This window comes from Haliaeetus albicilla, chromosome 7 (genome assembly GCF_947461875.1).
Source record: "Haliaeetus albicilla chromosome 7, bHalAlb1.1, whole genome shotgun sequence".
Taxonomy (NCBI): Eukaryota; Metazoa; Chordata; class Aves; order Accipitriformes; family Accipitridae; genus Haliaeetus; species Haliaeetus albicilla.
In genome coordinates, this window is record NC_091489.1 from 12,545,688 (window position 1) to 12,572,817 (window position 27,130).

The window sequence follows — 27,130 nt, forward strand, 5'->3', positions numbered from 1 at the left end:
AGTATGTCTGTATCTTAAACATATGCAATTTTCAGTGTCTGTATGCGATTGATTTTCTCACTAAACGATTCTTCAAAAATACTGTTTTCAGATGTGCTTTAGTACAGTGATGCTTCTGGAAGAGTTAATTGTAGCTCTTGTCTGTGAATAGTTTCTAATAACGTATCCGTCCTGGAGGTGGTTTGGGGTGAATGATTTAACTCTTTCCTCTTTCTCCTCTGCTTCAAGAGTATCAAGTTTGTGTATATATGTGGCTTGTGAGGAGGGATAAGGCTTGATTCTGTTGAAAAGTTTCATTGTCCTGATTGTGCAGCCTTGTTACCACACAGTGAATTTGAATACTACCTGTTCTCTGCAGACTCGCCAAGTTTAGAGAGTCCAACAGACTCGGAATGTGCAGGGATTTGTAGGGGATTCTTGATTAAACAGCCTGTCTTTCAGCCTTTCCTGGAGGCTGAAGTTGGGAACCTGGGCATTCATGGGGAAAAATGAGTAGTAATCAGACTTAAGGTTGCAGTGCTAGTTAGTTTTTTTTATAGTCCTTTGTTGCAAAAGAAATTGGGTTAACTTGCAAGCAAAACACTTCCAGACATGTAATTCTTCAAAGAATTAAAGTTAATCTGCATGCAGTTGGCCAATAAAGTTTCTCGTTTTGTAAGCAAAAATAAACTTGGCTTTTTCTCTTAATACATATATGACTTGAATTTAGCTCCAGTGGAATTCCTTACCATCAGGAAATCTAATGCTTTTCTTAAAAATTTTTTTTTTATTCACACAGAGGTACTGACCACTATAAATATACAATGTGATTATTAGTTCCTGTTTGCCATTCTGCTATGATAACATTTAAAAGAAGAAATAAACTTTGAATGGTACCTTGTAGAGATGGTATTTATTCTCTTCAAACTTTTCTAGCCAAATCTTGGAAACAATAGTTTTCCCCTGTGTTTTTGTTATTTTTTATTTCTTTCTAGTAAATGTTTAGAGGAACATTACGGGTGATTTAGTCTGTCAGATATCAACTTAAATGCTTGCTATTGCAGTTTATATCTGAGCCTCCTGTGTTTTCACTCCTCACCATGCAGAGCACATGTCAAACTTCCACACTTTACAGCTTCTAGTCAGTTGCAGTAGCTGGCTGAGAGTTATTTCGCTTGTTTCCTGCTGTTTTTTGTTGATGGAAGGTGTTACAGAAGTGAATTTTCAAAACTAATTAATATCACTTTCTCTGTTGCTGAGTAGAGAAAGCTGTCTGACGTTCAAAACATTAAAACAAATATTTTAATGAAAATGTTTTAAGCAGTGAATTGCACTGTATCAGTGCAGGTTCTCCTGACTCAAAGCAGGTCTGAACTGAACAGGCTACAATGCCATGTTAATTTTTAATGATCTGGATTTGCTGCTTAGAAACCATCTTGAGGTTGGATGCAGAGTCCTGTTTCAGACAATACTTTCTTTTGAGCCCCTGCATATTTTCATGTTATGGCATTTCTGAAGCACTGTTTTTCACAGCTGGAAACTTCCCTAGAGAAAGTGGGAAACCCTGTCTATTTGACACTGTAACCTCAGTCTTTGACATTAAAACCTCAGTAAAGCTCTGGACTGTGTTGATAGTCTGCCTCAAACAGTGAGTGTTTGATTTCTTTTTTTTAATGCCTTTTTAAAATTTTATTTGCGGGGGTAGTACTGTGACTAGAGATGATGACAGAGGTTACTTTTTTGGAAGATGTATGATTGCTAGGTTTTAAAATACTTTTTATCTTTTAACTAAGCAGTAGCCATTTCACTCTTGGAGTGGTTCTTGTGTAAATAAGTTGCTGAGGATTCCAATGGGAACCAAATTGCTTAAAAAAAATCCAAAAGTCCAAATTTTCTTAGTTTTGTACTTTAGCAACTGTCATTTTGAAGGGGGTAATTTTCTGAGAAATCTGGCTGTATTTGTCTTCAAGCACATCTTTGTGCAGACTTGGTCTTTACCTTGCCACCTTTTTACCATTTAAAAAAAGGGGGAGAAACAGCAGAAATGTGAATATCTTCTCCTGGCATTTGGGAAGTAGGGTGGTAGTGAAAGAGACAACAGCACTGTGTGGAAAGGAAAACCTCTACTCTGTTTCTGCAGCCTTTCCTTGACTATGCTCAGCTTTCTTTACTTCCCCCCCCCCCCCCCCCCCCAGCCCCGCATGTTTCCTTGCTCCTAATAAATGAGAGGTCAAACTATGAAATTCCAGTGTGTATTTTTTAAGACAATCTCATTCTTGCAGAACTATTGCTAGATATTTCAGTTAAGCTACAGGATTGTGGAGGAACCTTGGAAATGCTGAGCAGCATAAATGGGTATAGTTCTGCACCTTTGAAGGGCTCAAAACAGTGATTTGTCATATATAATACTTCCTTCAAGCCATCACATGAAGAGAATGGGGTTTCTCCTTCCCTTGGAACTGGAACAGTTTCAGTTGCAGGAAGTGAGTTGTAATACATAGACATTCATTATTTTGGATACTTTTATCTAGAGGAAAGAAACAGACATTTGTGAAACCTGCTATCACATGGCTCTATCTTGTAGTGTAACTACCTGTGTGTTGTAACTTTTCAAATGTTTCCTGTGACTGCAGCATTTTATACAGAGCTTCTATTTTAGGATGTTGAGGTAATGCTGCCACCTTTCTCCTTTTGATGGGATATGGCCCTAATCTGGGTTTCTCCTACCAGCTTCCTGTTTTCATAAAATTTACAGCAAAGTATGATCTATAAGACTTCCCTTCTGTCAAAGTTGATCAAAATAGCTCTTCAGCCTCAGAAATTACTAGCAGAGGACAAACAAGCAAAACAAACATTCTTGTAATAGCAGGGCAGATAAGCACAGCCTGAAGTACCAGACATTACTTGGAATCTGACAGGAACTGGAAGTGCACAAGGCTAAAAGATGAGCAGATTCTCTAAAGTATCAAAAAAGAGAAATTTTGCTGAAGCTAGATTTGCAAGGTTATATCGTCCCTCTATCTAGTAGTTTAAAGAGCCTACTAGAAAAACTGCAGGAAAGATGCATAGGAGAACTACCTTGGACTGTGCTTTGCTGTTGATGATCTGTTTTCTATGCTTTTGCAGTCTTAAACTGGGCTGTGGGTGCTTGGAAATCTCATAACACTGTCTGAATTATTCCCTTCCCAGTGCTAATAAAAGCTATTTGTTTGACATCCACATCCTGTACAAAACAGTAGGTCTGTGTTTATACTCTCATGGGAACTCTTTAGCACTGTCAAGTGGTGCATTTCTTAGGGCCAAAGAGAAGACCCATCTGTAGTCCTGAAGGACACTGAGAGCAAACTACTGGATCTAAAGTGGCATCTGCAACAATTTTAAAGAGTTAAGATAGAATAGGTAGTGTTATTTTTTTTTAATGCTATGTGTTGCATTTTAATAATATTGAAGAACTGCATGTTTTAATGCCAATTTTTTATCTGATAATTTAGGTTTTTCTAATGACTGTTTATTTCTTTTTGACACTATTTTAAAATAAAATTTAAGCTAAATAATGCAAGATGCCTACTAGTGATGTTGAAAGAGTGCATAAACTTTCAAAAATATAATACATTTGAGGAGATATGAATTAAGGTTGTATAAGCAACTTCTAGGGACAATGTCAACATTTTAATAGAGGGTAAACACAAGCCACAAAAGTACCACTTCATGCAACACTGGTATGTAGCTATTTTTGTGGTGTGAAAAGCAACTATGTGTAATATCACAAATGTCTAGACAAAATAGCTAAGTAAAATTCCAGGTATTTCAACAAAACAGTGATCCCTCTTCATATTTTGGTATGTAATAAATTATTTTTCCAAGTTCTATGAAAAGCACAAAAAAAAAAATCAAGAAAAACTCTAATGAGTAGGAATTAGTTTTGCATATTAAAAATAAGAATTCCAGCTCCAAGGTACCCCTCGTTTACTTGATGACATAATCTCCTCTTTTGATTTTGGTGGAAGAGTGCCATCTACTGCATTGCTTGAATTGTACCTTAGTTTTTCATTTGTGGTGGTAATTCTGAGCAAACCTTCTATAAAATTGTCACAACTACTTTGATAGTAGTGAAATAGTAGGTTTGTCAGTTCGTTTGGTGATTTGCAAAACTAGAAATTATGCTATAGTGGAACCTGAGGAGGCTTAAAATAAAATTGAAAACACTGTTCTTAGACTATATTGCAAAATACTTTTAGTAGCAATGAGAGCATAGTTATTGGTGGTTCATATGTGTTTGAGGCTAATTTTAAAAATCTTAAGTGTCATTTTGAATGGAGAAGATTTAAGATGTCTCTCTACTTGCGCCTTTGAGCAGACTTCAGGGAAACTCTCTCCTGAGACCCATTTATTGCATTATGTGTGAACTAGGATTTAGATGCTGTTAGCTGAAATATTTAAAAAGCAATAGCAGCAGTACTGGTTGTGAACATCACTTTGGGTATCTGGAAGATCTTCCAGCTTGTGACCATTACCACTATGAGTCTGGAAACAGATTGTCATGTCAAGTTGGTATAGACAGAGAGGTAAACTTGTATCTACCATCTTGATTTGGGGTCTAAGTTCTACTTTTTGTCTATATAATGGAAGTGTTGGTACTTCAAATCTGTGACCCTCTTAGCACTTCAGCAAGTAACTTTGCTGGTAAGTACTTCAAAAGGCTACATAAGCAAAAAAACACGCTGTACCTGCATCACTGTTTGATAAAACTCCTAGTGATGAACTAAACTTTCTCCAAAAGGGTGTTTGGAAGAGGGAGTTATTTCCATCACTGGTATGAGGCAAAATGGTGTGGAAAGTAGAAGGGTGGATTTAAGGCTCATCCACAAGTTAAGTGTTGCAGGACTGTGTCCAAAGGGAGGAGCTGATATCAGTACTGAGAGATAGACCACAGCAAAACCTTGGGGAGAAGTTCATACATGTGACCAACTTAAAATTTAACTTAAGGTAGTCTTTAAGACCTTTTCCTCATGCAGATCTACCAGCACTCTGTTGATAATGTTTTTAGTTCAGTCTGCTTTAGTCATCTGCTTTTCATGCCTTCTTTCTCAAAGCAAGTGACTAAAAGTTGATACATGAAGAGTGACAAATTGAATAGCAAAGATGAAGGATGGGGCAAAATCTTGTTTGGGATAAGAGAAGAATTAAAAGGGATTAATAGTTGATTCGAGAAGCAAGGTGTTCATGCCAAAAGGAAAGATGATGTGAGAATAACAATTTTTGTAAAAGGAGAGTTATTAACTGAGCGATAGCAGAGGATCGGGGGGGAAAAACAGTGTAGCTTATGTAAGTTGTAACAATACCCATGGTCTTATTCTATATAACCCCCAAATGATGTAAAGGGTTAATGAGATACAAGTGAAACTGGGACTCAGCAGACTAGACTAGCTACTACTCAGGTTGTAGGGAGGGGATTGAGGAATGGGCTTGTATTTGAACAAAGTTGAGATGAAGTGACTAGTGATTAGTTAGTGTCTTCTGTCATGAATATCCAGTAGTCAGTGACTTGAAAATAAGTGACAAGGACTTGTTTGGCAGGCAAGAGTTAAGGGAAGTATTTTAGGTCATACTGTGTGAATGGAGAGAGACTTCTGGACCTAGCAAAGAATTGCTTTGCAGTCAGAAGTCACTGTTGATGGACAATAATTGATTGGGTAAGGATTGGCTATGTTCTTTGAAAATGTTAAATTGTCCTTCTTATTAGATAATATCTATGCTTCTTTATGCTCTCATAAGTTAAACTAAATAGGTATATAAATTCACTTAACATCTAATTCAGAACATTACGTTTGTTAATGCTGCTGTTGGCAATGTCTGTACAAAATATTTGGACACTGGGAAGAGACGTCATTCTTACTTCAAGTATTCCTCGGGTCTGGGAGCATAGAATGGCCCTGCCTTTAGTCTTGGCCAAGAAGCTATGAACATAAGAGGAAAAGCCTGGTTATTTATTAATATTATGATACAATATGTGCTACCAAAAAGATGGATGAGGTAGGATATCTGTAATAACATGTTAAAATTTGACATTAAAATTAGACTGGTTTAAATGAATGACAGATGAGCAGGACTTGGAAGCATGCAACAATACAAAGATTTTGCGTTTGAACTTTGGTGATAATATTTCAAAATATATAATTATTTCCTGGATTTACTCTTCTGTATATAGTCTTTGGAAAAACTTCAATGAGTTAGCAGTTACCACCCATTTCACAGCATCCTGTGTAGTCAGAGGAACCATTATGCAAATGTATTTGTAGCGATTCCTACTTTTCCCCCTTGTGTTCTACCCTTCTCTTTCCCTTCCATCCCACCCAAAAAAGTACCAGATTAGTCACCTTTTTTACATTGTCAGTGCTGAAATACAGCTTTCAGACTAAAGTAGTAGAACCTCTTAGTAGTAGAACCTGGATCAGAAAACGAAGTGAGTAAAATCAAGGAAAGCTTGTAGCCTTGTTAGTTTTTTGAAAATACTGTGTTGTTTAGTCTAAATTGATGTTTTTACCTCTTCATTTAACAGCATGCTTTGCTATCTGTGAATTGTGTATGTAGAAACTTATTAAAAACAATTTTGTTTCTTGTTTGATTTTAAATCACAGATTTTTAATCCTGTTTGCATTTGTACTACTTAATTACATCTTGTTCTAATGAAAGATTGCCTCTCTGGCAGCTATGAGAAAATTCTACCAAATACAGCCTTTACAGAAAATTTGCTGGCACTTTTCATAGCTGTTTGGGAAATACTGTATTTGTGCATATTTATGTAAGCAACTTTGAAGGTTAAGATGTACTTTGTCTCCTAGCTATTATTGTAGTTAGAAAATGGATCAGATATAAATAAATACTCACTATCCATTTCCTATCAGTTTCTATGCAAACTAGTTCAATAGTTGTTTAATTTTAGAATATATAACTCATACTAATGTAAGAAAGAAAAAGTTTGTGCTTTAAAATTGCTGCAATACAGAAACTAGTTAATGAACTTTAACTGAGATCTATGTACTTTGGTATTTTTCAAAACAGAGCTCCTTTTTCACCTTATCAGTCTAAGATTTTTTTTAGTTAACATTGAATCAGTTGGCTTCTGATGTTTAAAGGAGCTGAGCATTGTTTTACAAACAAAGTGAATACTTATGGAAGTTGATCTGCATTTATGCAGGAGCTAATGTTATTGGTAGCTGGTTTGGAAGTTGAGGAATTCCGCTTCCAGGCAGTTGTGTAGTCACCACTTCACTGGAATTTCTAAAGTCGCAGTAGCAAACAGCTGTAGTAGTTTGCTGTAACCTGTTTAAGCTAATATGATATTTGTAATAAGATCTAACATCAACTGTTTAAATACCATACCCGTTGTTGCCCTCTTCCACCTGACAGAAAAAGCACAAATGATATGCTCACCCCCTCCTCAGGAAAGCATGAACTCTTACGAGTGTCAGGAGATGTAAAAACCTCTGAACTCAGATGGTATTAAATAATTTCATGATAATGCCTCTCATATACTTTTTTTGGACAAATATAAACTATGTGAATGCAGCTTCTCAGCCCTCACTATTACTTAAAAAAATAAAACGGTGAACAGTCAATACTACTGTGCTCAAAAATGTTTGGGAACATTATACAATGTTAAGATTCCTAGAAAATGAGAAAAATAATGCATTTTCCAATATTTTGGCACGTAAATGATCTCTTCCAATTTATCCTCCTGTCTTCCCCGTCTCCTTCTCAAAGAGAGGGGAAGACCTTTGGGGAAGTGCCTTTTGGTAACCTTGCAGGACTGACGTCCTAGCCTCTTCATCTCTGTACCCTGCATTGTTGTCATCCTTATGACTAACAATGAAGCTGAACATAGTTTTGTTTTGGTTTGGTTTTTTGTTTTTGTTTTTAATTGCCTGGAAGTTATAGTTTTTTTACTCTCTAAGGACACTTGATTTATGTATAATATGTAATGTTGACTTTTTTCTGTCCAAGTAATGAGGTCAAACTGTATCTAGGTATTGGCTAATTTGCAAGTGCTGTATTTGCACGGAAGTTGCAGCCGGTGTCTTCTGACTGTCTGTATCTGATGTCTTCCTTTTCCTTATCCTGTTTCCTTACTGTCAGTTTTCTTGCCTTCTCACTCTCCTTAGCTGGTAGAAGGAGAATGCATGACAACAGTCTGGCAGGAATTCCCAGAGTGAATTGTTACCAGTAATTTGATAGTATTGCTACCTGGTGAACTTTAGTCGCAGTTTTAAAGCCCTAGTTTGTTTTTGCTTGGTGCTGTGATTTACATATAGGAGAGTGGATCTGAAGTGTCAACAAATATTATTGTATACTTTTGCAAACATAAGTGCTGAGACATGGGGAGGGATAAAGACCTGCTTAGCTGAGTGATATAAACACAGCAAGAAGCTATGCAGACCTAAAGCTTTAGCAGGAAACTCTAGAATCCTAAAGTTGTTGAAAAATAGTGATATGATACCATACCTAATGTCTAAAACTATCCCAAAAATATTTTGTGGATTTTTATTTTATTTTGTTTGGTAATACATAGATGTGAAAGGTCGAAGTGTTTTGTAGACTGTGTTGACTGTAGTACTTTCCAACTTTTTAAATAATTCTTTCTCACTAAATAGCTGTGTGTCTTGATAGATTGTTCTTTGAGATTGTTTCTGTGAGAGATCATGCTTTTGTATGTGCAAGTAATAGTACTGATTAGGTCTGGGCGCAGCTAAGATTGACAAGAAAGTTGTGTGAAGCTGTTCTTGTACTGCTTTAGTCCTGCTTAGATGTATTGCGAGGATGTTGTGGTACTCTGTAACTTGATGTAAATTAAGTCTTTGGTTTTTATCTGGTTTTGGACTGTACCCAAACTTGGCAATGGTGAGTAATACCAGACAGACTTTTAATCTTTATATACTTAAAATGCTATTTGGAAGTCTCACCATCATTGTGTGTTTTTTTCTATGTTGTGATGATTCTTGGGGACCACAATCAAAGCACATACAGAAATGTGTGCAAAATAAGTGGTGGCTTTGCCTATACAAATAATTTGGGGTCTGATTAAATAAGGTGGAAAACTGCTGCATAGCAATGACTATAGTAAAACATGCAGGTATAGTATGCAGTCCTGGAGAGCTATAAGCTACAAACTGGTATACATAAGAATACTGTAATCTACTGCCCTTAGTGTTTTGTATGTAATTCAGATCAGTGGTATGTGTTTTCTTCTAGTCGGAGATCTATTTTTTTGCATCAGAATTGTCAAATATTTAAATACTGTGAGGTGTTACAGCTACAGTATTAAGAAGTATCTAGGAATGAATTTTAAAAGCTGCCACAGTTTCAGATGTGTCTTAAAAATCGCTAGCTATTGTAACGGTGGCAAATCTGATACAGGAACATGGTCCATATCTTCTGCTGTACTATTGAAACTTTGTATAACAGTGTAATGACATGGTGATGCGAATATCCATGTGGTGATAATTTGGAAAGTAATTTATATTATAAATGTGTCTCTGTATGTGTAACTGACTTATGCTAGGAATTGAATTGATAGTTACAGTTTTTGCAACTGTCGCCTATGTCAGAAGGGTCAACCACAGGTGAAGAAGAACCCAATATTCCCTAGGTCTACTTAGAGTAACTTAAATTAAAGAATTAAAAAAAAAAAAAAACCAAACACCTGTTCTTCTGAGGCTTTCATAAATATTCTGGAATTAGTTTTCTCTTTCAAAGTGTGACTTCTAAGGGCAGATGTGTACTGAGTTGCCCCTATGTAGATAAGCTATAAATAATAGTAATAATTTTAAAAAAGAATATTTTGCAGAGAGAACTCAAATATCACTAATTGAAATGCTTTAATTTTGCCTGGAAAAAAAGAGTAAGCTTAGGTCTGAAGCTTGTTTAGAAAAATATCTTTTGGAACTGTTGCCTTTTCTCACAAACCAAAGTAAAATCAGTGTCATTATGCAGTATTAAATCAGAGTGATACTGTGCTTTCCTTTTGTATGACATGCACTTCTAGCAGTTATGAAAATGAACACTGCTGTTAGGACATAAGTATGTTATCTCTTCCTTCTCTCAGCCATAGCTTTTGTCTCTTACTTGCTTTTTCGGAAAACATGCAGTGAAGACAATGAGATACCAGTGTTATACAGGGTTAATTTCCTAATGGTTGTGGGGAATGCAGAAGCAATATTCAAAGGCACAGCTGAGAAGCTATTAATTTATCCAATTTGTTAATATTTGGAATAGGGGATGAAGCAGGAATAGTAGAGAGAAATGCTTGGAAATGAAGGAAGAAGGATGGGTCTTTAGTTAGAAAACAGCTCAGAGCAGACTGTTTCCTCTAGAGCTACCCTAGGTCTTTGGCAGAGAGTTTTTCCTGTCTACAAAATTAAAATGCTTTGCCCATCTTGTCATTATTCATTATAATTTTTGCCTGTTTTGGGGACTACTATGTGGTAGATGATCACTGCTTAGTGCAGTGAGCTCTCTTGCCTTAAGCACACATACGCAAGTATAGAGGACTTGAACAAACTGCATTCCCTGGGATTCTGCCTGTTTTGTGTGGTTGAGAAATACTTAACATGTACTGAAACAGGCATGTATTATTATCCTTCTACAGTCAGTATTTGTGACATGCTTTTTCAACTTGGCATACCCTGCAAAACTGGGAGGCTTTGCATTTCTTTAGAAAAGAAGATTAATGCTAGTTAGGAGGATGATATTAATTTGAAATGAGAAGAATAATTTTAGCTGCTAGGTGAAAAAGCAAAGATGACATCATCCTTGGGTAAAGAAACTAAATGGGACTAGTTGCAAGGACTATTTTTATTTTTTTGATAACTGTAAGCACTATAGGAGGCTGAACTCTATTTTCAGATCTGTACATGAGGCTTCCACTAATTTGTCAAAAAGAAGAAACTTGCTCTGAATGTTTAAAGCTTGTGTAAACTTATTCCCAGTGCTTCGTATTTACTGATTTCTGGAGAGAGAACAGGTTCAGGTGTCCTGGAAAATGCAGAAGGATTTTTTTTTTTGTTTAAAGAAATGTTCAAGTATTCTTAATATTGAAATTTTTACTGACTAGTTGCAAATATTTCTGGAAGCACTGTTACATCAGAAGTGCTTAAAGAAAACATTTGAGGGATAGAATTTGAAGGGTGGAGTAACTTAAGAAATCCATGGGTTTTTGTTTTTCTGGGTCATACTCCTCTTGTTTTGAGGCAAGATAGCTGTAAAGCCTCAATTCCAAATAAACTCTGGGTGGGTGAATGAACAAGGGTTACATTTAATTATGTTGGAAGCTGTTGTTCAGGGGAGGGGCTGAAGAAATCTTTTGTTAGAAAACTGTCTGTGTCAGTGCAGATTAATAACAAGTTTTAAAATTCAGTTTCTATAAACATCTGAATTTCACTTTCAGAAATTGCTTCTTGTCTATTTCTGCAAATAATTATTAATTCAAGTGAATGCAAAAGCATGAGCAAAGCTGAAGCAAGTCTGCTCTGAAATGTCTGGTATTCCTTGTGGGAACATTTTTTCCAATCTGGCAATTTGTGTAGTCAGTCCATAGTTAATGCAAAAGCAATGATTTTACATTAAAAGTATTCTGAATCTGTGTAGGAAGGTATCATTTATGGGGACAAACACCACCACCACCCCCCCAAAGTTGTAAGCTCTGTCTTTTTTTTTTTTTTTAAGAGCTATAAACTCGGTGGAATACAGATGGCTTTGTACAGGAAACATATTGATAAGAACTTAAAATACAAGGAGAAAAACAGGTGAGGCAAGCTGGCTCTTTAAGCCCTTCCATACCAGAACAAAATTAAATTGCTAATTCTGTTTGAGGAAGAAAGCTGGTATTAAGTTTGCTGGATTATTCAACATCTGTTTAGTATATATCAACATCTGTTTAGTATATATCTCATCACTTAGCTGGATGTTATGCTATGGGTGTCTAGGAGAAGAATGTGATTGAAGTTTAAAAGTTAAAATATTGCGGTGTGTTGAAGCAGACTTGTTCTCATTGTAGTTCTACTTACATTTTATCTTGCCAGCTTAGAGGCTGAGCAGGAGATGTGTCTGAGTCCTGATTTTCATGTAGCCTATTAAGTCTCTTCAGCCCTTCAACTGTCTCTAATGTGAATACCTGTATTTTTTAAGAATATTTGTGTCCACTTTGGTTTTGATCAACAATTTCTCAGTAAATGGAAAACTCACAGAATGGGTGAGAATTGTACTGTTTTATTAATTTCTAGTGTATACTGAGAGAACAAATTGTACTCTGTATTCCCTGTTTTGCATATATGCTTGGAATGATTTCCTTTCTTCCAAAAACTAAGGTGCCTCTTTAAAACAAGAGGTGTTCAGCTCTTTGACAAAGTGTATTCCAGAAACCCTGGGCGTACTATAATGATGAAATAGTGACTGCTTTGCATAATTCATCTGGACTTGTGTTATTTCTGCTCTGTCTCATAGAGGTTGGAGAATTTCCTTAATTTTGTATCAGAAGAAAGGGGAAAACCGTGTTTGAAATACAGAATCTTTGCAACTAATAAATGAATCAGCTATGGAGAACTGAAAGAATCTGTGTTGCTTCTGCTTCTCTTTGATATTCATTATGGAAGTATAGGACTAATTTATGTGTGAGAGGGGAAAATGAACAAGCTTTTGTTATCTCATAGTTGGTGTGAAACCAGGAAGTCTTGATACAGAGATCCTGGAAATTTACTTTATACATAATTTCCCATTGAATCCTCTGTATTTTGGCTACTGATCTTTTTATCTCTGTCGCAGCAGATTTTTTTTTAACATGCCTTGCCTTATTCAGCTCTTTTCATCTGTTAAGTAGTGTTTAAAAAGGAGAAAAAGCTCCTTTAGCACTTGAAAAATGTGATAATTTGATTATGATGCTTATTTAGATTAACTTCCCTCTATACTAGTCCTGATATTTAACACTAAGATAACTGCTTCATCATTCTCCGTTATGTTCTCATTGATGAAGAATCCCTTAAATAACTATAAGTTAAGCAGTTACACACAATTTTTGTATTCCATGGGGGAAAAATAAGATGGACCTTTTACCTTCTTTGTGTTACTTTGTGGTGTTTATAAATGACTTTTTTTGGTGATCAGTCAGATCTATGTGGTTGAATGCACTAGCTAGAAGCAGGATGTTAACCTGTTTGAATGTGGTATTACTTATAGTGACAATGCTGGTTATGGTGGTTAGTGGTTGTTTTTTTTTCCTGTTACATACAACAATTATTCCTTAATGGTACCAATTCCAGCTTTGGTCGGCCAGGAGTTGAATGCTACTGTCAACATGACAGTGGAGCTGCAGTAATCCAGCTTCAGTTCCTGATTAACGAGGTTAGTAAAAGGATGTATGTATTCCATAATTCAGAGAAGATACGGAGTGTATTTTTTTTCAATTTCTCATTAAGCAAGCATCAAAATCAGCTAGCCCAAGTGACTCTTAGCATGAATGGTGCACAGTGATAACAATTATAAATAAATTAACTTTTTTAATTTTAGAAAATGCTTGACTAACTGCTGAATGTATCTTTGTCTCTAGAGTACTCCTTTGCTATAAGCAAGAACTTTTTTCCTTGGAATATTTATTCATGTCATTGAATATTAAGTTATCTCTTGAAGTAGTAAAGTACATTTTCAATAGTACTAACAGTTTCAGTAGGTACTTAATTTTATTTTGATGGAGTTACTAGTTTAGATGTGAGTGGGGAAGAATGATCTCTAATCTGATCCCTCAGTAACTTCAGGTGGTTTTTTTTTTTCTAGGGGTGTATCAGCTGAGATCTGACAGCAGTGCTGTTCTTGAGCTAGCTGGGCCAGATATGTAGAGGGACTTCTAGCTCAGAGGAATGGTGAAGTCAAACTTCACTAGTTTTGTCAGCACATAGATATTAGCAGTTGAGTTCATTGCTTAATTTCTCTACAGAGGTGGACATGAGGGAACTAACAGGCCCACACTGGAAAAAGCTGCTTCTTCCCCATTACCCCTCAGTATAGCACTGAACCAAATGTGGGCGAGCTGAATGACATCACTTAACTCATTATTACTACTTAGAACTTATCTGCGCTATGGTGTTGATGCGCATGCTTATAAATATTTTTTTCATCCTGGTAGCAAATATGTAATATATTGCCATTATAATGACGATATGCTGTTACTAGGGTTATGAAAAAAAGTTGACTAAAACTTTTTCTTTCTTATAGGGAGCTCTTGTGAGTGCCTTGGCTGATGATACCTTACACCTCTGGAACTTGCGTCAGAAGAGACCTGCTATACTTCATTCACTCAAATTTAACCGAGAACGGTAGGGATTGGATTATTATTGCTTTGCCCCTTACCATCACACTATGTGCTATTGTAAGATCAGATTTATTAATGTAGTCCAATTCATAACTTTTTAAATAACTAAAACTGGATTTACATTGGATTTGAGTTGCAGGCTGTTAGGGCCCAAAGTCCTTGTAAGCAGACACACTAGTGACCTAAACTGAAATGACTTTTCTATCGCTTTGCATATTGCATTGCTGAGCATCAATTTTCCCATCTTTAAAACATGGAGGGATAGAAGACCTTCAGTGTATGTCTCCAAAGGAATTTTGGAACAGAAGAAAGTGTATGTGTGTGCACCAATAAGACAACAGGAAAACTAGTTCAATTTTTTAATTGGAACTTTTTCTCCCCTTGATGACAAATCATAATTCTGCAGTGTTAGAGCCCCTGTATATATCAGAAGCAGAAAAAAAATACGCATTTTTAACTAACAATTTTGAGACTCAAGTGAGAGCATTGTAAGCAAGCTAGGGAGAAGTTTTAGAAATTTGATCTAAAAGTCAGTTGACTAAATTTCTGCAAAAAAGTGTCCTTTTTTTTAAATAACAAGTAATCCTTCCCCTTTAGGAAGTAGCCCTTCTTTTCCAGTATGGGTGAAGTCTCAACTGGAATGCTATGTCTACTTTAGAGCAGTGTGCTTCAGAAGTGGACTGCTTGGGGAGCTCAGAGGATACTATAAGAACACAGAATAATCTGTGACTTGTACCTCTGAATAGGGCAGGAAGTAATAAGCTTTAAGTAACAGGTAGCAATAGAAAGAGGTAAGTTAAATATTTATGTAAAATCTTCTAATGTAATGTCATACAAAGTGCTAAACAGACTGTTGGGTGTGTTATGGAGTAACCTTGTTGTTTTAAAGAGCAGGTTATAAACAAATTTGTCAGCAATAACATAAATGCAGATTACTGGTTTTTTGGGGGGTAGAATACTAAGTGATTCTAAGTTTCTTTTGAGGTTGTTTCTATGACTGCTGTGCATAAACTTTTTACCAGGGCATGTAAGGATAGGACAAGGGATAGTGGTTTTAAACTGAAAGAGGGTAGGTTTAGATTAGATAGAAGGAAGAAATTCTTCACTATGAGGGTGGTGAGGCACTGGAACAGGTTGCCCAGAGAAGTTGTGGATGCCCTATCCCTGGAAGTGTTCAAAGTCAGGTTGGATGGGGCTTTGAGCAACCTGAGGTAGTGAAAGATGTCCCTGCCCACAGCAGGTGGATTGGACTAAAAGGTCTTTAAAGGCCCTTTCAGTCACAAACCATTCTGTGATTCTAAACTGTTATGCAGAAAACAGAAAGCTCTGACAGTGCAGAATTCTCTGCCCCAAGGGAGTGATGGCGTTCCTTTTTGCAGCATAAAAGTCAAATGGAAAGAAATGCAATTTGCAACCTCTAGTTCAGCTAGGATTGTCCAACTATAGAATGCAGTGGTGTATCCAAACCAAATTTTCTCCCCCTTCTTTCTTAAATGACTTTTCTTTTACCTCAGCACCTATTTAAGTGTCAATATAAAATTCAGATTTGCAGCCTGAAACCACATTTGGACATTGGCTTCTAGCTAATGCTTTAAAGTAGATATCTGAGGTGGTGATTCTGATTGTGTGCAAATCTGTTGGAAGCTGGCTTAGAGTCTTAGGTATATGGATATCTTTGGTTAAAAAGAGTGGAAGTTTTAAACCATGCTTTTCTTTTAAATGTGGTGTTCTCACTAGCAAAACCAGTCACAGGGAGTTCAATGTGTGTACTCATACCAGAAAGAGGGGTGGAGGTGGAAGGGAGTCAAGGTCACTCATGTCACTTCAGCAGTTGTAGTTGTTATTAATTTTGGACAGAGTACTGATTTTTCCAGGAAAACCTGTGCTGTGCTGAAATAGGTAATGAGAGCACCATAGTTGCCAAGAGTGGTGAAGGTACAGTTTGAGACAAGGGCTTGTTCTTCTGGTAATTTTAATCTTAAAGTATCCATTATAATAGCATACAGAAGTAGCCAGAACACTTAAGATCCCAGAAACATACATTGTCATAGCCACTTATTAAGTCATGCTGGATGACTGATAACTGTTTTCAAATATTCTGTTTTCTTTTGACTAGTTTATAAAATAAAGCTTTATAAAATAAAGTGTAATCTCATTACTAGGGAATTATTTTGATTTTGAACTTTAGAGAATTGCACAAATTCACTGTTGAATAATTCTGAATAGGTGTTTTTAACATGAAGAGTTCTTAGTAATGAATTATACCTAATAGGTTTGATATGTTATGTGAATTTGAAGTAATTGGGCTTTGCTTAGGTCAGTTGCATTAACTACTAAGTTTATTGAGAAAAGCATTCATGAATAAAACTTGGTCTTCTCAATTTACAAGTGCTAAGTTGTTAGATACCTAATTAATAAAACCTTTTAAACGATTTATGTTGTGCAATTAAGAGTTGCGCATAAGGATAACTAACTTCTCAAACAGGAATTATTTAAATATTAAATACTACAACAAAGCCTTGTAGCAATATCTTCTCTAATGATAGTTTAATTTGCCAGCTTGCGTAGGGAACTTCAATATCTTGGAAACCGGTTTGGGTAAAAAATAAGTTAAACTGGAAAAAAAGTCCTTGGAGGGGAACCAAAGCCAAATCTTACTATGTGACTGAAGCAACTATTCCAGTTATTCATTATTTGCTCTAGGACTCTGTAGATGCTAAGGTTTAAAATTATATACCTGATTGGGATTACCTGCAAGTGTGTTGACACTGCGGAAAAGCGGTATTTGTGTCCTCTTTAATATGAGTTGAGCTCAACATGTCACAGGCCAATTTGTATTCAGGTTTTGTTTCCAAATCAGAGTTTAACATGTAAGGGTTAAATGTGGACTAGAAGGTTGGTTGTAGCACAGAGAACTGTAGCGGTTAGCTACCCAGATTAAAGGACATTCTGGTCTTAAACTATTCTTGAACTATGTTTTAAAAAAAAATAAATTTGAAAAAATAAATAAGGCTATAACTTGTTAATGAATTCTGTATTCTCCTGGCACAGCCTTTTACCAGCTCTGGCAAATTCCCTGCTTTTAGCCATATGGAAGAATTACTGCCCAATAGTTAACAACACAATTTCTAGATTTCATATTTGTTTCTCCTATTGGTAATCTAGTTTGGCTAGCTTGTTTTCAGGCCTGTTTTGAACATCTTTCAAATACGGAATAAAAACTAGACACAGCTTGTGTATAAATGCTTGTGTCATGTGTTTAAGTATTTTGTATACTAACCTGAAAATTGGAATATTAAATTACCTGTAAATTAATTCAGAATGCAGTCTCTAGTATATGACTGGAAAGTGTTGTGAATTCTTGCTTTTCTAGTCATGAATTTTAAGAATAGAGTGGTGAGAAAGAGTTGCTTTTTCTTTTAAAATAATTCTATGCCCATTACAGACTTTGTTCTGATCTGTGGAAAGCATCTTCATTGGGTAACTTGCAGCTTCTTAGATTTGAACAAAACTTTTCTTTAAAAGTAGTGGCCAAGAGTCTTTAAAGATGCTGCTTTCTGTTAATCTTTAAATAAGGATCTGTAGATAAGAAACTGGCCATTTAAGAGATTGATAGCTCTTGACTGCCTTTTGTATCAGTGATTAGTAATTTGAAGCAAGTCGTCTGAACTGGCGATTGATGAAGTTTTTCATGTATAACAAATCTGTTATTTGAAATTACTGACGGATGTCAGAAGCACAGTGCAAAACTAGCTTGTTTTGCAAGTTTTCTAGCCTTTTGTTCCTGTTGCGTTTGTGTGGGTTTTGCAGCTGCTTCATGTTCTAGTTACCAAATAAAAGTTAGAAGATATTAAACCAATGTCATACTAAGCTTGGCCACTGTTCCTTGACTGTGGGAAGCAGTGTTTAGGGACCAGGAAAAAAATGCATGATGTTTACATGGGAGGGGTTGCTTGCATGGCTTGTCATGCAAGTTAAAAGTGTAGTACCTCTTTGCAGAACGCACAATTTGGTGTGTGAACGTATTTAGTATCCTAGGTTTTGTACTTCTCTAAGACTCCTTCAGTGAATCACAATGTAGTTTCTCTGTCATCTACATACCTGTATAAATATCCTACACATAATAAAATTGTTGTGTGCTCACATGTAATGCAAGCCTCATGTCAAATGTGTTTTGACTTAATAGCAAATGTTAATGTTAGGCTAGATTAACTCTGAAATAAGCATAGTTAACACTTCTTATTGAAAGCATGTTGTGAGATGGATGTCCAATCTGGCTTTAGTTTCCTTGCCATGCAAGAACTATTAATCTTTGTGCTGATCTAAGGTCGGGTGTGAAAGGTCAAACACACATCACTAATGAGCCAGGGACTTTCACAGAACCAATTTAAGAGGGTCAAGTGACAGACTAACTTGATTAAAAAAAAAAAAAAGAAAAAGAAAAAAGTGGTGTGGGATGACTAATTTGTCTCCTTTGCTGCAAACCAAACCCAAACCAATCAGCTTTACATACAAGTATGAAAAAATTTGTTTAGTTATCCAAGACTTGCACCCTTGCACTGAGCTAAGATTCCCTGTTCTAATGCCAAAAGAACTAGTTTACTTGCTTTGTGACTTAGCATAAAGACAAGAACCAGAATCATAGCATCAAAATAGAACTGAGTGTTTAGTGTGTATGTGTGCTTTGCATATCGATCACTGAATGGATTGATAGCAGTTTAATATGTCAAATTTTGTGCTGTGGTATTTAAATAGTTTTCCTCAGTGTGAAACTGTGTACAAAATTATGCTTTAAATGTTGCTGGTTTTGTACCCTGCTCTAAATAGCAACTGTAGCATTGTGTTTAAAACACAGACTCTGTCTATAGTGAGTGAAAAATCCCACTTGTATTTACTACTTATTAATAAACAAGACTTTTAACTTTTATTATGACACATACCTTACCTTGTTAGATACTGTAACTTTGTACCCAGCCTGTGCATTAGCAGACATTGGTTGTGAGACAATTTTTCCTTCTACCTCACTGAATTTATAAACTGACCAATTCTGCCACTTTGTGGATAGCAGAAGGACATACAGGTTTTTTTGCCTGTGAGAGCAGGTGATGATAGATATTGTTCATGGTTTTTTCCTCCACTTTCTGTGTATCAATATCAGTGTTTCACTTCCAGCCTTTATTTGAGGGCTGCCTTTATCCCTTTTGCCCTGTGCATTTTGGGGTAGGATTATAGTATAACTAACAGAAGGATTACAGATACTTATCAAACCATACTTCTGAGAAGTTAAATACTTGGACCCTTTGCAGTGTCAGTGATACGCCAAGTACAAGTTTAATATACGACACAACTAAGTTTTTCACACATAACTAAGTTTGGTGGGTTTTTTACACTTTTTAAACTGGCTTTCTTCTTGAGAGTAAAAGGAAGTGATCACTGGGTCTGCTTGCCTTTATGATGTCATATAAAGCCTTCTTTTACCTGGTGGGCTTAAAAATGTTACTTGGTGGTGATCCACTAGATGATGTAATTAGAAGAAGTTTTATCTTGTTTCAAGAAGTTAGCAGGAGAAAATGAACTACTTGACTGTCTGGATTTGCTGTAGGTGTGAACATCTCTTTCATGCAAGATCAGATTCCTCTGAAAAACATTTTCTTGAGGCTGTGCATGCACGCAAAGCCCCATGTGTCAGTGCAGTTGATGGAACTGCAGTTTCATCAGTTGCCTTCTGCTGCCTTTGGCACTGAGGCAGAACTGAAGTGCTGAGTCCTATTACTCTGAGATTTCTGGTTTCTAAGAAACAGTTTTTAAAAAACTGTCTCCATTGTCCTGTTAGCTGTTTTCCTTGCACACTGATGATTTTCACAGTGGTATGAGGCACATAATGGCCAACTGCCATGTTCCTGGGCAGAATTTGACCTCTAGTCTTTAAGCCCAGCCTGTCTGACAGACTTTTCTCCATCAGTGATGGGCATAATTCTTCTGTCTCCTGTGGGAAAGCTGCATCTCTCACATGGCCAGTTTTTTTAAGTTGTGGTATGTGACTTCGCAGATGAAATGTTCAGCCTGAACTGTGTGTGTTAGAGCAAGCTACCCAAGTTTTTTCTGATGCCAAAAGTCTGGTTACTTTTTGAGTCATGTCAGATATACCAACAGGAGTTCACAAATATGTAGTGCAGAGGATTTTCAGTGCTAAGAGATCCTCAAATCTTTAGGGTATTTGGTGGGCATTTCTTCAGTATTGAAAAATTTTCTTAGTTTTCAAATCAACTCAAAAGGAATGTGTGCTTTGGTCTTTTGTCATCACTACAAGCAGTGAAGCAGCCCTTTTCTATTTGTGTATAAATAAAAATGTGGAGTCCCCTTCTGAGTAAAGTACAACTGAAGCTTGAAAAGCCATCTTAAGAGAGGTGAAATATGACTCCATAAAGGAAAGAACATGTAAGCTGTGAAATATATTAGGAACATGTAAAATTACAAATACCTGCAGTACCTAAGAAACCTCTAAACTGGAGCCACCTTCTGGAATGTGATCAATACTAGGGCCATATAGATCATTTCAGTGGTGACAATTTTATTTCTGTTCTTGGCTCTTGCTTCCCCATTACTCCATCTTGACACCACAGCTCAGGTACTGAACATATGTACTTCTCAGCTGCCTTTAGAGGCAGCCCTTCAAGTGATCATATTTTGAGAAACATTATTTGGAGTGCTGTTATGGTATCTAAATGGAATTGAAGTACCTGATCCAGTTTCTATAATATACTGCATTTATCCACATGGTCTTTTGGGGGAACAATTTTGGGATGCATTGAAGAGGAATTCTTCCTCTGCATGTGCGTTCTGCACCTTCAGGCCTTTTTCGCACAGGTAGGTATTTTAAGCTTATTGCAGTTACCAGGTCTGGAAATAGACCCCTTACAGCAGTCTGGTAAAATCATAGCCACTGATTGCTGCCATCAGTATGTCATTCTGACACTGGCTCTTGACTCTTTATGCCTATTGAAGACTTGACAAGAGACTGTGGACATGGAGTCTAGGCTAACATAAAAATTAAACTTTTCAGCCACCATGTAAAATTCAGAAGCTATCTAATGCATGAAAGATTGAAGGTAGAGGTAGGCAGAATTTCAACTTTGGTAGCTTAACACTTTTCTCTTAAGAAAACTTTTATTTTATCTATACAATAATGACCTGAGCAGCTAGTGTAATTACTGTAACTGCAGACCTATGATAGCCTGAGGTTCTAGAAATAGTTTCAGTAACTTAAAAATAAAATCAGTGTTTGTCATTCATCAAAGTATTTGTCACTGTGCTTTGTTAAAACAACGGAAAATTCTGAAGAACATAGAATACTTCATAATGCAGTAGACTTCATAATGCATTTGTGTTGTCATAATAATACACTAGGATAACAGCCTGTCATTTTTACTTAATATTTCCCTTAAATGCCTAATTCTTTGACTTACAGTAATTTAATAAATTGTATTCTTTGATATTTCTGTAATGAAATTCCTTTAAGGAATACTATCACTTGCTATAATAACTATTTTGATATATGTTGTGAAACAACCACAATTAAGATTTTTCTTAACTAACTTTGACAGATTATCATAAAAGACACATGGTTTGTGGTTAAGAAAGGAAATCCTTTCAGTAGGTTTACAAATTACTTCTTAAAGACTCCTGTCACTGCTAATACTCTCCCATAAGCAACAGCACAAACTGTATTTTAAGTACAGTAAGAACAAGAAATACTTTGTGAGGGCTTTTCTTATCAATGTTTTTCCACTGCTAGTGTACCACTGTATATAATATATAATTTTTTTTCTTGAACTATTGGTTCAACTCTTACAAATTCATTTCACAGAAAATTGAAATTTCTTTTTTTTTTTTTTTTTTTGGAAGAGGGCAACAGGGGAAGGAGTGGCTTTGCAAATATGTATGCAGTGAGGAGGAAGATTTTATGCTTAGGGAAAAGAACAGCTACAGTAGAGTTTGGAACTACCCTGACTGTTTTGGGGTTCCATAACAGTACCTCATCTTAGCAGTGATGTTAGCATATATTAAAATCATACTGTAGATTTCAGATTAAAAAAACCAAACAACTCTTTAAAGCATTGGGTTTTTTCTATAAAGGGATTTTTTTCTTTTGACAGGTATAGGGAAGTGAAATATTTGGAATAAAGTGCTGTGCACAATACTTGCATTATGCTAAAAGTTAAATCTGCTTCATAAAATGTACTATCCTTACTGATGTAGCTGAAATTTCCTTGGAGATAATCTGAGGAATCTGTTGTGCCATGAAAGAGCTACCTGCAAAAGCCTGCTTTCTGTGATCACTGGCTGAGACAGTCCCAGCCTGTCTCCTTAGATGCACAAAACTGGTCTATTATTTTTTTTAATAGATGCTTCTGTTCTAGTATTTTTGACCAGAATGGCTTGATACAGGAGAGGAAGAGTATGATACCCTGCTTTTTACTGATACATTGTTTTCAGGCAGTTGGGGTTTGTACACAAGAAACACTGAACCCAAGTAAAAAATTTTTGCAAGTCTATCTGTAGTCTTTTCTCTCTGTTCCCAACAATTGATTGTATTTTCCACATTTATGTATGTATCCATTTGTGGGTAGGGAGAGAGGGGGAACAATGCTTGAGTTGTAGAAATGGCCAGAGCATTACATGGCAACTTCCACTTCCGTTGATCTTAAAGTATGTTATGGATGGAGTATATTATTCTAATCTTGTGGTGGCAGAAAGGTTTCTGAAAGGAAAATCTGCATTTTTCAGAAAAATATATATGCTGTCCTTGGCCAAGTGTTAAATCAGCAAGTATTGCCTCACCACCAAGATGACCCTGACCTTTTGTTTCCATCCTCCAAAACAAGTTTGAATCCCTGTAATCCTCAGTCCAATTTTCAATGGAGCAAGCAAGGCCACTGAATGTACCCTGTATGTTGATGTGCTAGTATGTTGTCATTGGTCCTTCAGATGGTCATAGCGTCACTGAATTTTAGTTTTTAGGGCTATAACACTTCCAATGTTGTTTAAAAACTGCATAGTTTAAGGTGAAGCCTTAATCATTGAAGAGAGAGAAGCTCAGTACATGGACTCTAATGTTGGAAATGTTATTCTGTAAATTGCTAAAATAAATGCAGTTATCCAAAATGAATCACTTTAGACAAAAATAATTGAATTTCTGAAAGTTGGAAGACGTACTTTTTCTATTAAGAAAATAAATAGCAAATAAAGTTATGTTTGCAAATGGAGGAACATTTGCCACTTTCAAGGTGAAATGGGGCTTCTTTCATTATAGCAGGATCAGCATGATAAATTCCTTTTTGAATTTAAGTAGTCAGTTGTTCTGTGAATGTAAGTTCTAAGAATATTTTTTAGGTTATATAAAAATCATACAAGACTTTTTTTTTTCTGATTGTAGAAGACTGGTAAAAGCACACTTTGAAGGATAAGGTTAAGAAACCTGTTTTATATGTGCCTACACTTAACAACTTTGAAGTCTCCTCAGCCTCCTGCCTTTGAGAGTTTGTAATCATTTTGTGAAGTTACTAGTTGAACTCAATTTATTTTTGGTGTGGAATCATTTCATTGCTTGCTAACTCTTGACAAAATTAATCTTACTTGCAAAGAGGAGACAAATTGAATATGGCTGCATATTCAAATAGTCTATCAAGAATATTGAGGAGTTGGACACTTCTTTAAGTGTTGCCTGTTTGCTATAGCAGTCAAAGTTGCAGCCCCAACTTATATTTTTGCCCACCTTTAAATGACATGAAATAGATCAGGTTTTGTAATGAAAGTGTTGGACAACTGTAATTGATGATATTAACTCTCAGATCAAGACAGATAGGCCTATGACCCTGCTCCTGAGTATTATTTCTGGCTGCTAGGCCATGTTTTTAGATCCAACTGATCTGGCTGTCAGCTGCTTCTGGCACATGGAGTCCTGGCACAAAAAGAAGCTGTGGTGTTGCAGGGTGCTGAGGGTTTTATGTTTTCATGCTGCATCTCTTTCCCCTTCCCCATGACCTGCGTGTAGTGGGAGAGCTCTGTTGCTGGGCAGTAAGGTTTTGGGGCATGCCTAGGAAGCGTGTGTACAGATGTATGTGATTTAGCTTCCAGTAAAATATTTTTTTTCAAGGACATTGGGGAAACTCAAGTCTTTAACCTTTGGTGTTTGCAGATGTTGTGGTTTAACCCCAGCCAGCAACTAAGCACTACACAGCTGCTCACTCACTCCCAGCCCCACCCAGTGGGATGGGGGTGAAAATCAGGAAAAGAAGTAAAACTCGTGGGTTGAGATAAGAATGGTTTAATAGAACAGAAAAGAAACTAATAATGATAACACTAATAAAATGACAACAGCAATAATAAAAGGATTGGAATGTACAAATGATGCGCAGGGCAATTGCTCACCACCTGCTGATTGACACCCATCTAGTCCCCGAGCGGCGATCCCCTGCCCCCACTCACCCCAGTTCCTATACTAGATGTGACATCCCATGGTATGGAATACCCCGTTGGCCAGTTTGGGTCAGCTGCTCTGACTGTGTCCTGTGCCAACTTGTGCCTCTCCAGCCTTCTCGCTGGCTGGGCACGAGAAGCTGAAAAATCCTTGACTTTAGTCTAAATACTACTTAGCAACAACTGAAAACATCAGTGTTATCAACATTCTTCTCATACTGAACTCAAAACATACACTGTACCAGCTACTACGAAGACAGTTAACTCTATCCCAGCTGAAACCAGGACAGCAGATCACTATGCTTAGTAAAAATGCTACAACCTCTGAAAGTTCAATGAGTTGGAAAAGCATTTTAAATCTTGTATATAGTCCTTTTTCTCTGAAACTTCAATAAAGTAAGTTAGTGCAGCCTTTTGGCTTAAATATTTAAGCACAAGAAATCAAGAAAGTTAGAAAATGGATAAATTAAAGATTTGCTTGAGCAAGCTGCATTCCCTAACTAGAAGGAAATTAGTGATATAAAAAGTGAAGAGGTACACTTTTGATCAGGTAGTATTACTACAGAAGCTTTAACTTTTGAAACCTGTAATACAAATTAAGATATTTTCAGCCATTAGCAATTATTTTTCATTGCTGCTGTTAACTTCAGCACAAAAGCAAAGGCTAAGTGTGTATATACAGCATCTAATGCAAAGGATCTAAAGCTGTTCTTTGCATAAATACTTATTAACAGGTTTGTGAAGTGATGCATGGATGTGGCAAGAAGGGAGCCCAACTGGGAGAAAACAAGAATAAAAAATTTGTAAAGCTAAGGATTAGAGCTGACAGAACAAATTTCCATTGAATAATTATTTTACCTTATCACTGAAACATTTCTGAAAGCCCAAGTTTGATAGTCCAAGTAGCTTGGCAATTTCTTTCAATATTGGACCCTGTCAGATTAAAATGGTTTAGAGTTTACAGTTTCCAGAAAGTTTCTAGACTCTAATTTCAAGTTAGTATTTCTGTTGTATAAAAAAATCAGATACTTTAGAAGCTTCAGTTCCTACAGACATTATTTCCTTATCAATTTTGAAGAAACGATAAACAATAAGCAGGACCCAAGAGGACAGAAATAACCAAGTTTTCAAATATTAGTATTTGCACTGGAGCTATGGTCAAAGAAGAGTTCTCTGCTGGTACAAACTGCATTAGCTTTTGTATTTTGTTCAGGTACTTCCTTCTAGAAGAGAAAACTATAAGGCAGAAAATTAAAATGTGGTTTAAGTAAAATAGTAGCCCCAAATTTAAACTACTTTTAAAATTACTTTTATAATTGTTTAGGATTGGGTTTAGGTTTGCTCTTTACAGGATACTTTGGGTTACATATAAACTTACATTTCTTATGCTTTATTTTCTGCCTTTGTCTCCTCACTTGAAACCAGCATAATCTGCATAAGGCTACTTCTAAAAATCCTTTGTTCTTTAAAACTTGAAATTCGATAGATTTCAAATGGAGATTTGTAGATTATAACATAGGAGTATTGTATTTAAAGTTTAAAATGACAGCAATCTTGAGCAAATACATTCAGTATGATAACTTTCAAAGGTGGCTGAGTGATTTTTTTAGCTGAATGACTTAATAGTTTTAGAATTCCTTGTTTTCTATTTTTTGTTTAAGTTTTTACATTGTCTGTGAATCTCTTGCTTTTGTCATGTACTGGCTTTGCTTCTTTTCTCTGCCTGTAACTTGTCTTATTTCTTCCTGTTTGCCTATTGTTTTTCTTCTACTTTTTGGCAATGTAGACCTTGAAGTGTAAGATATCTGATAGACTTTGCTTTAATTCCTTTTTTTGGTGGCTTTCTCTTTCAGGATAACATTTTGTCATCTGCCTTTCCAAAGTAAATGGCTATATGTGGGCACTGAAAGAGGAAACATTCACATTGTCAATGTGGAATCATTTACTCTCTCAGGCTATGTCATCATGTGGAATAAAGCCATTGAACTGTGAGTTTAATCAAGTATTGTCTGTTGATGGGAGGGAACGGAAGTGTCCCAGATGTTACTAATATCAGTTGCAGAAATGTCATTTTACCTACAGTGGCCTCCATATTAGTCTCACTACACCAAATACATGATCAAAATATGTAAATAGTCCTGTAAATACTTTTTTATTCTCATCAATGTAAAGTGTTAATGTTAATATATGTGTTTCTGCCTATAACACTATTTTATCATAGTGCCTAGAATAGACATAAAAATAGGCAAAATGGACAATATAAAAATAGACATAAAAATCATTATCTGTGGTGATAAAGAACTAGAAAAATAATAC

The 27,130-nt window shown here is 36.1% G+C and overlaps 1 protein-coding gene across 14 annotated transcripts in view; it reads left to right on the forward strand.

Moving 5' to 3' along the window:
- STXBP5 (syntaxin binding protein 5) overlaps nucleotides 1-27,130 on the forward strand; it is a 120,377-nt gene that overhangs the window by 18,316 nt on the left and 74,931 nt on the right. For all 14 annotated transcript variants that reach the window (XM_069786952.1, XM_069786951.1, XM_069786954.1 and 11 more), the window contains 3 exons: nucleotides 13,290-13,371; nucleotides 14,239-14,339; nucleotides 26,668-26,802. In XM_069786952.1, the coding sequence (XP_069643053.1) occupies nucleotides 13,290-13,371; nucleotides 14,239-14,339; nucleotides 26,668-26,802 (318 nt within the window). The remainder of the gene's footprint in view (nucleotides 1-13,289; nucleotides 13,372-14,238; nucleotides 14,340-26,667; nucleotides 26,803-27,130) is intronic.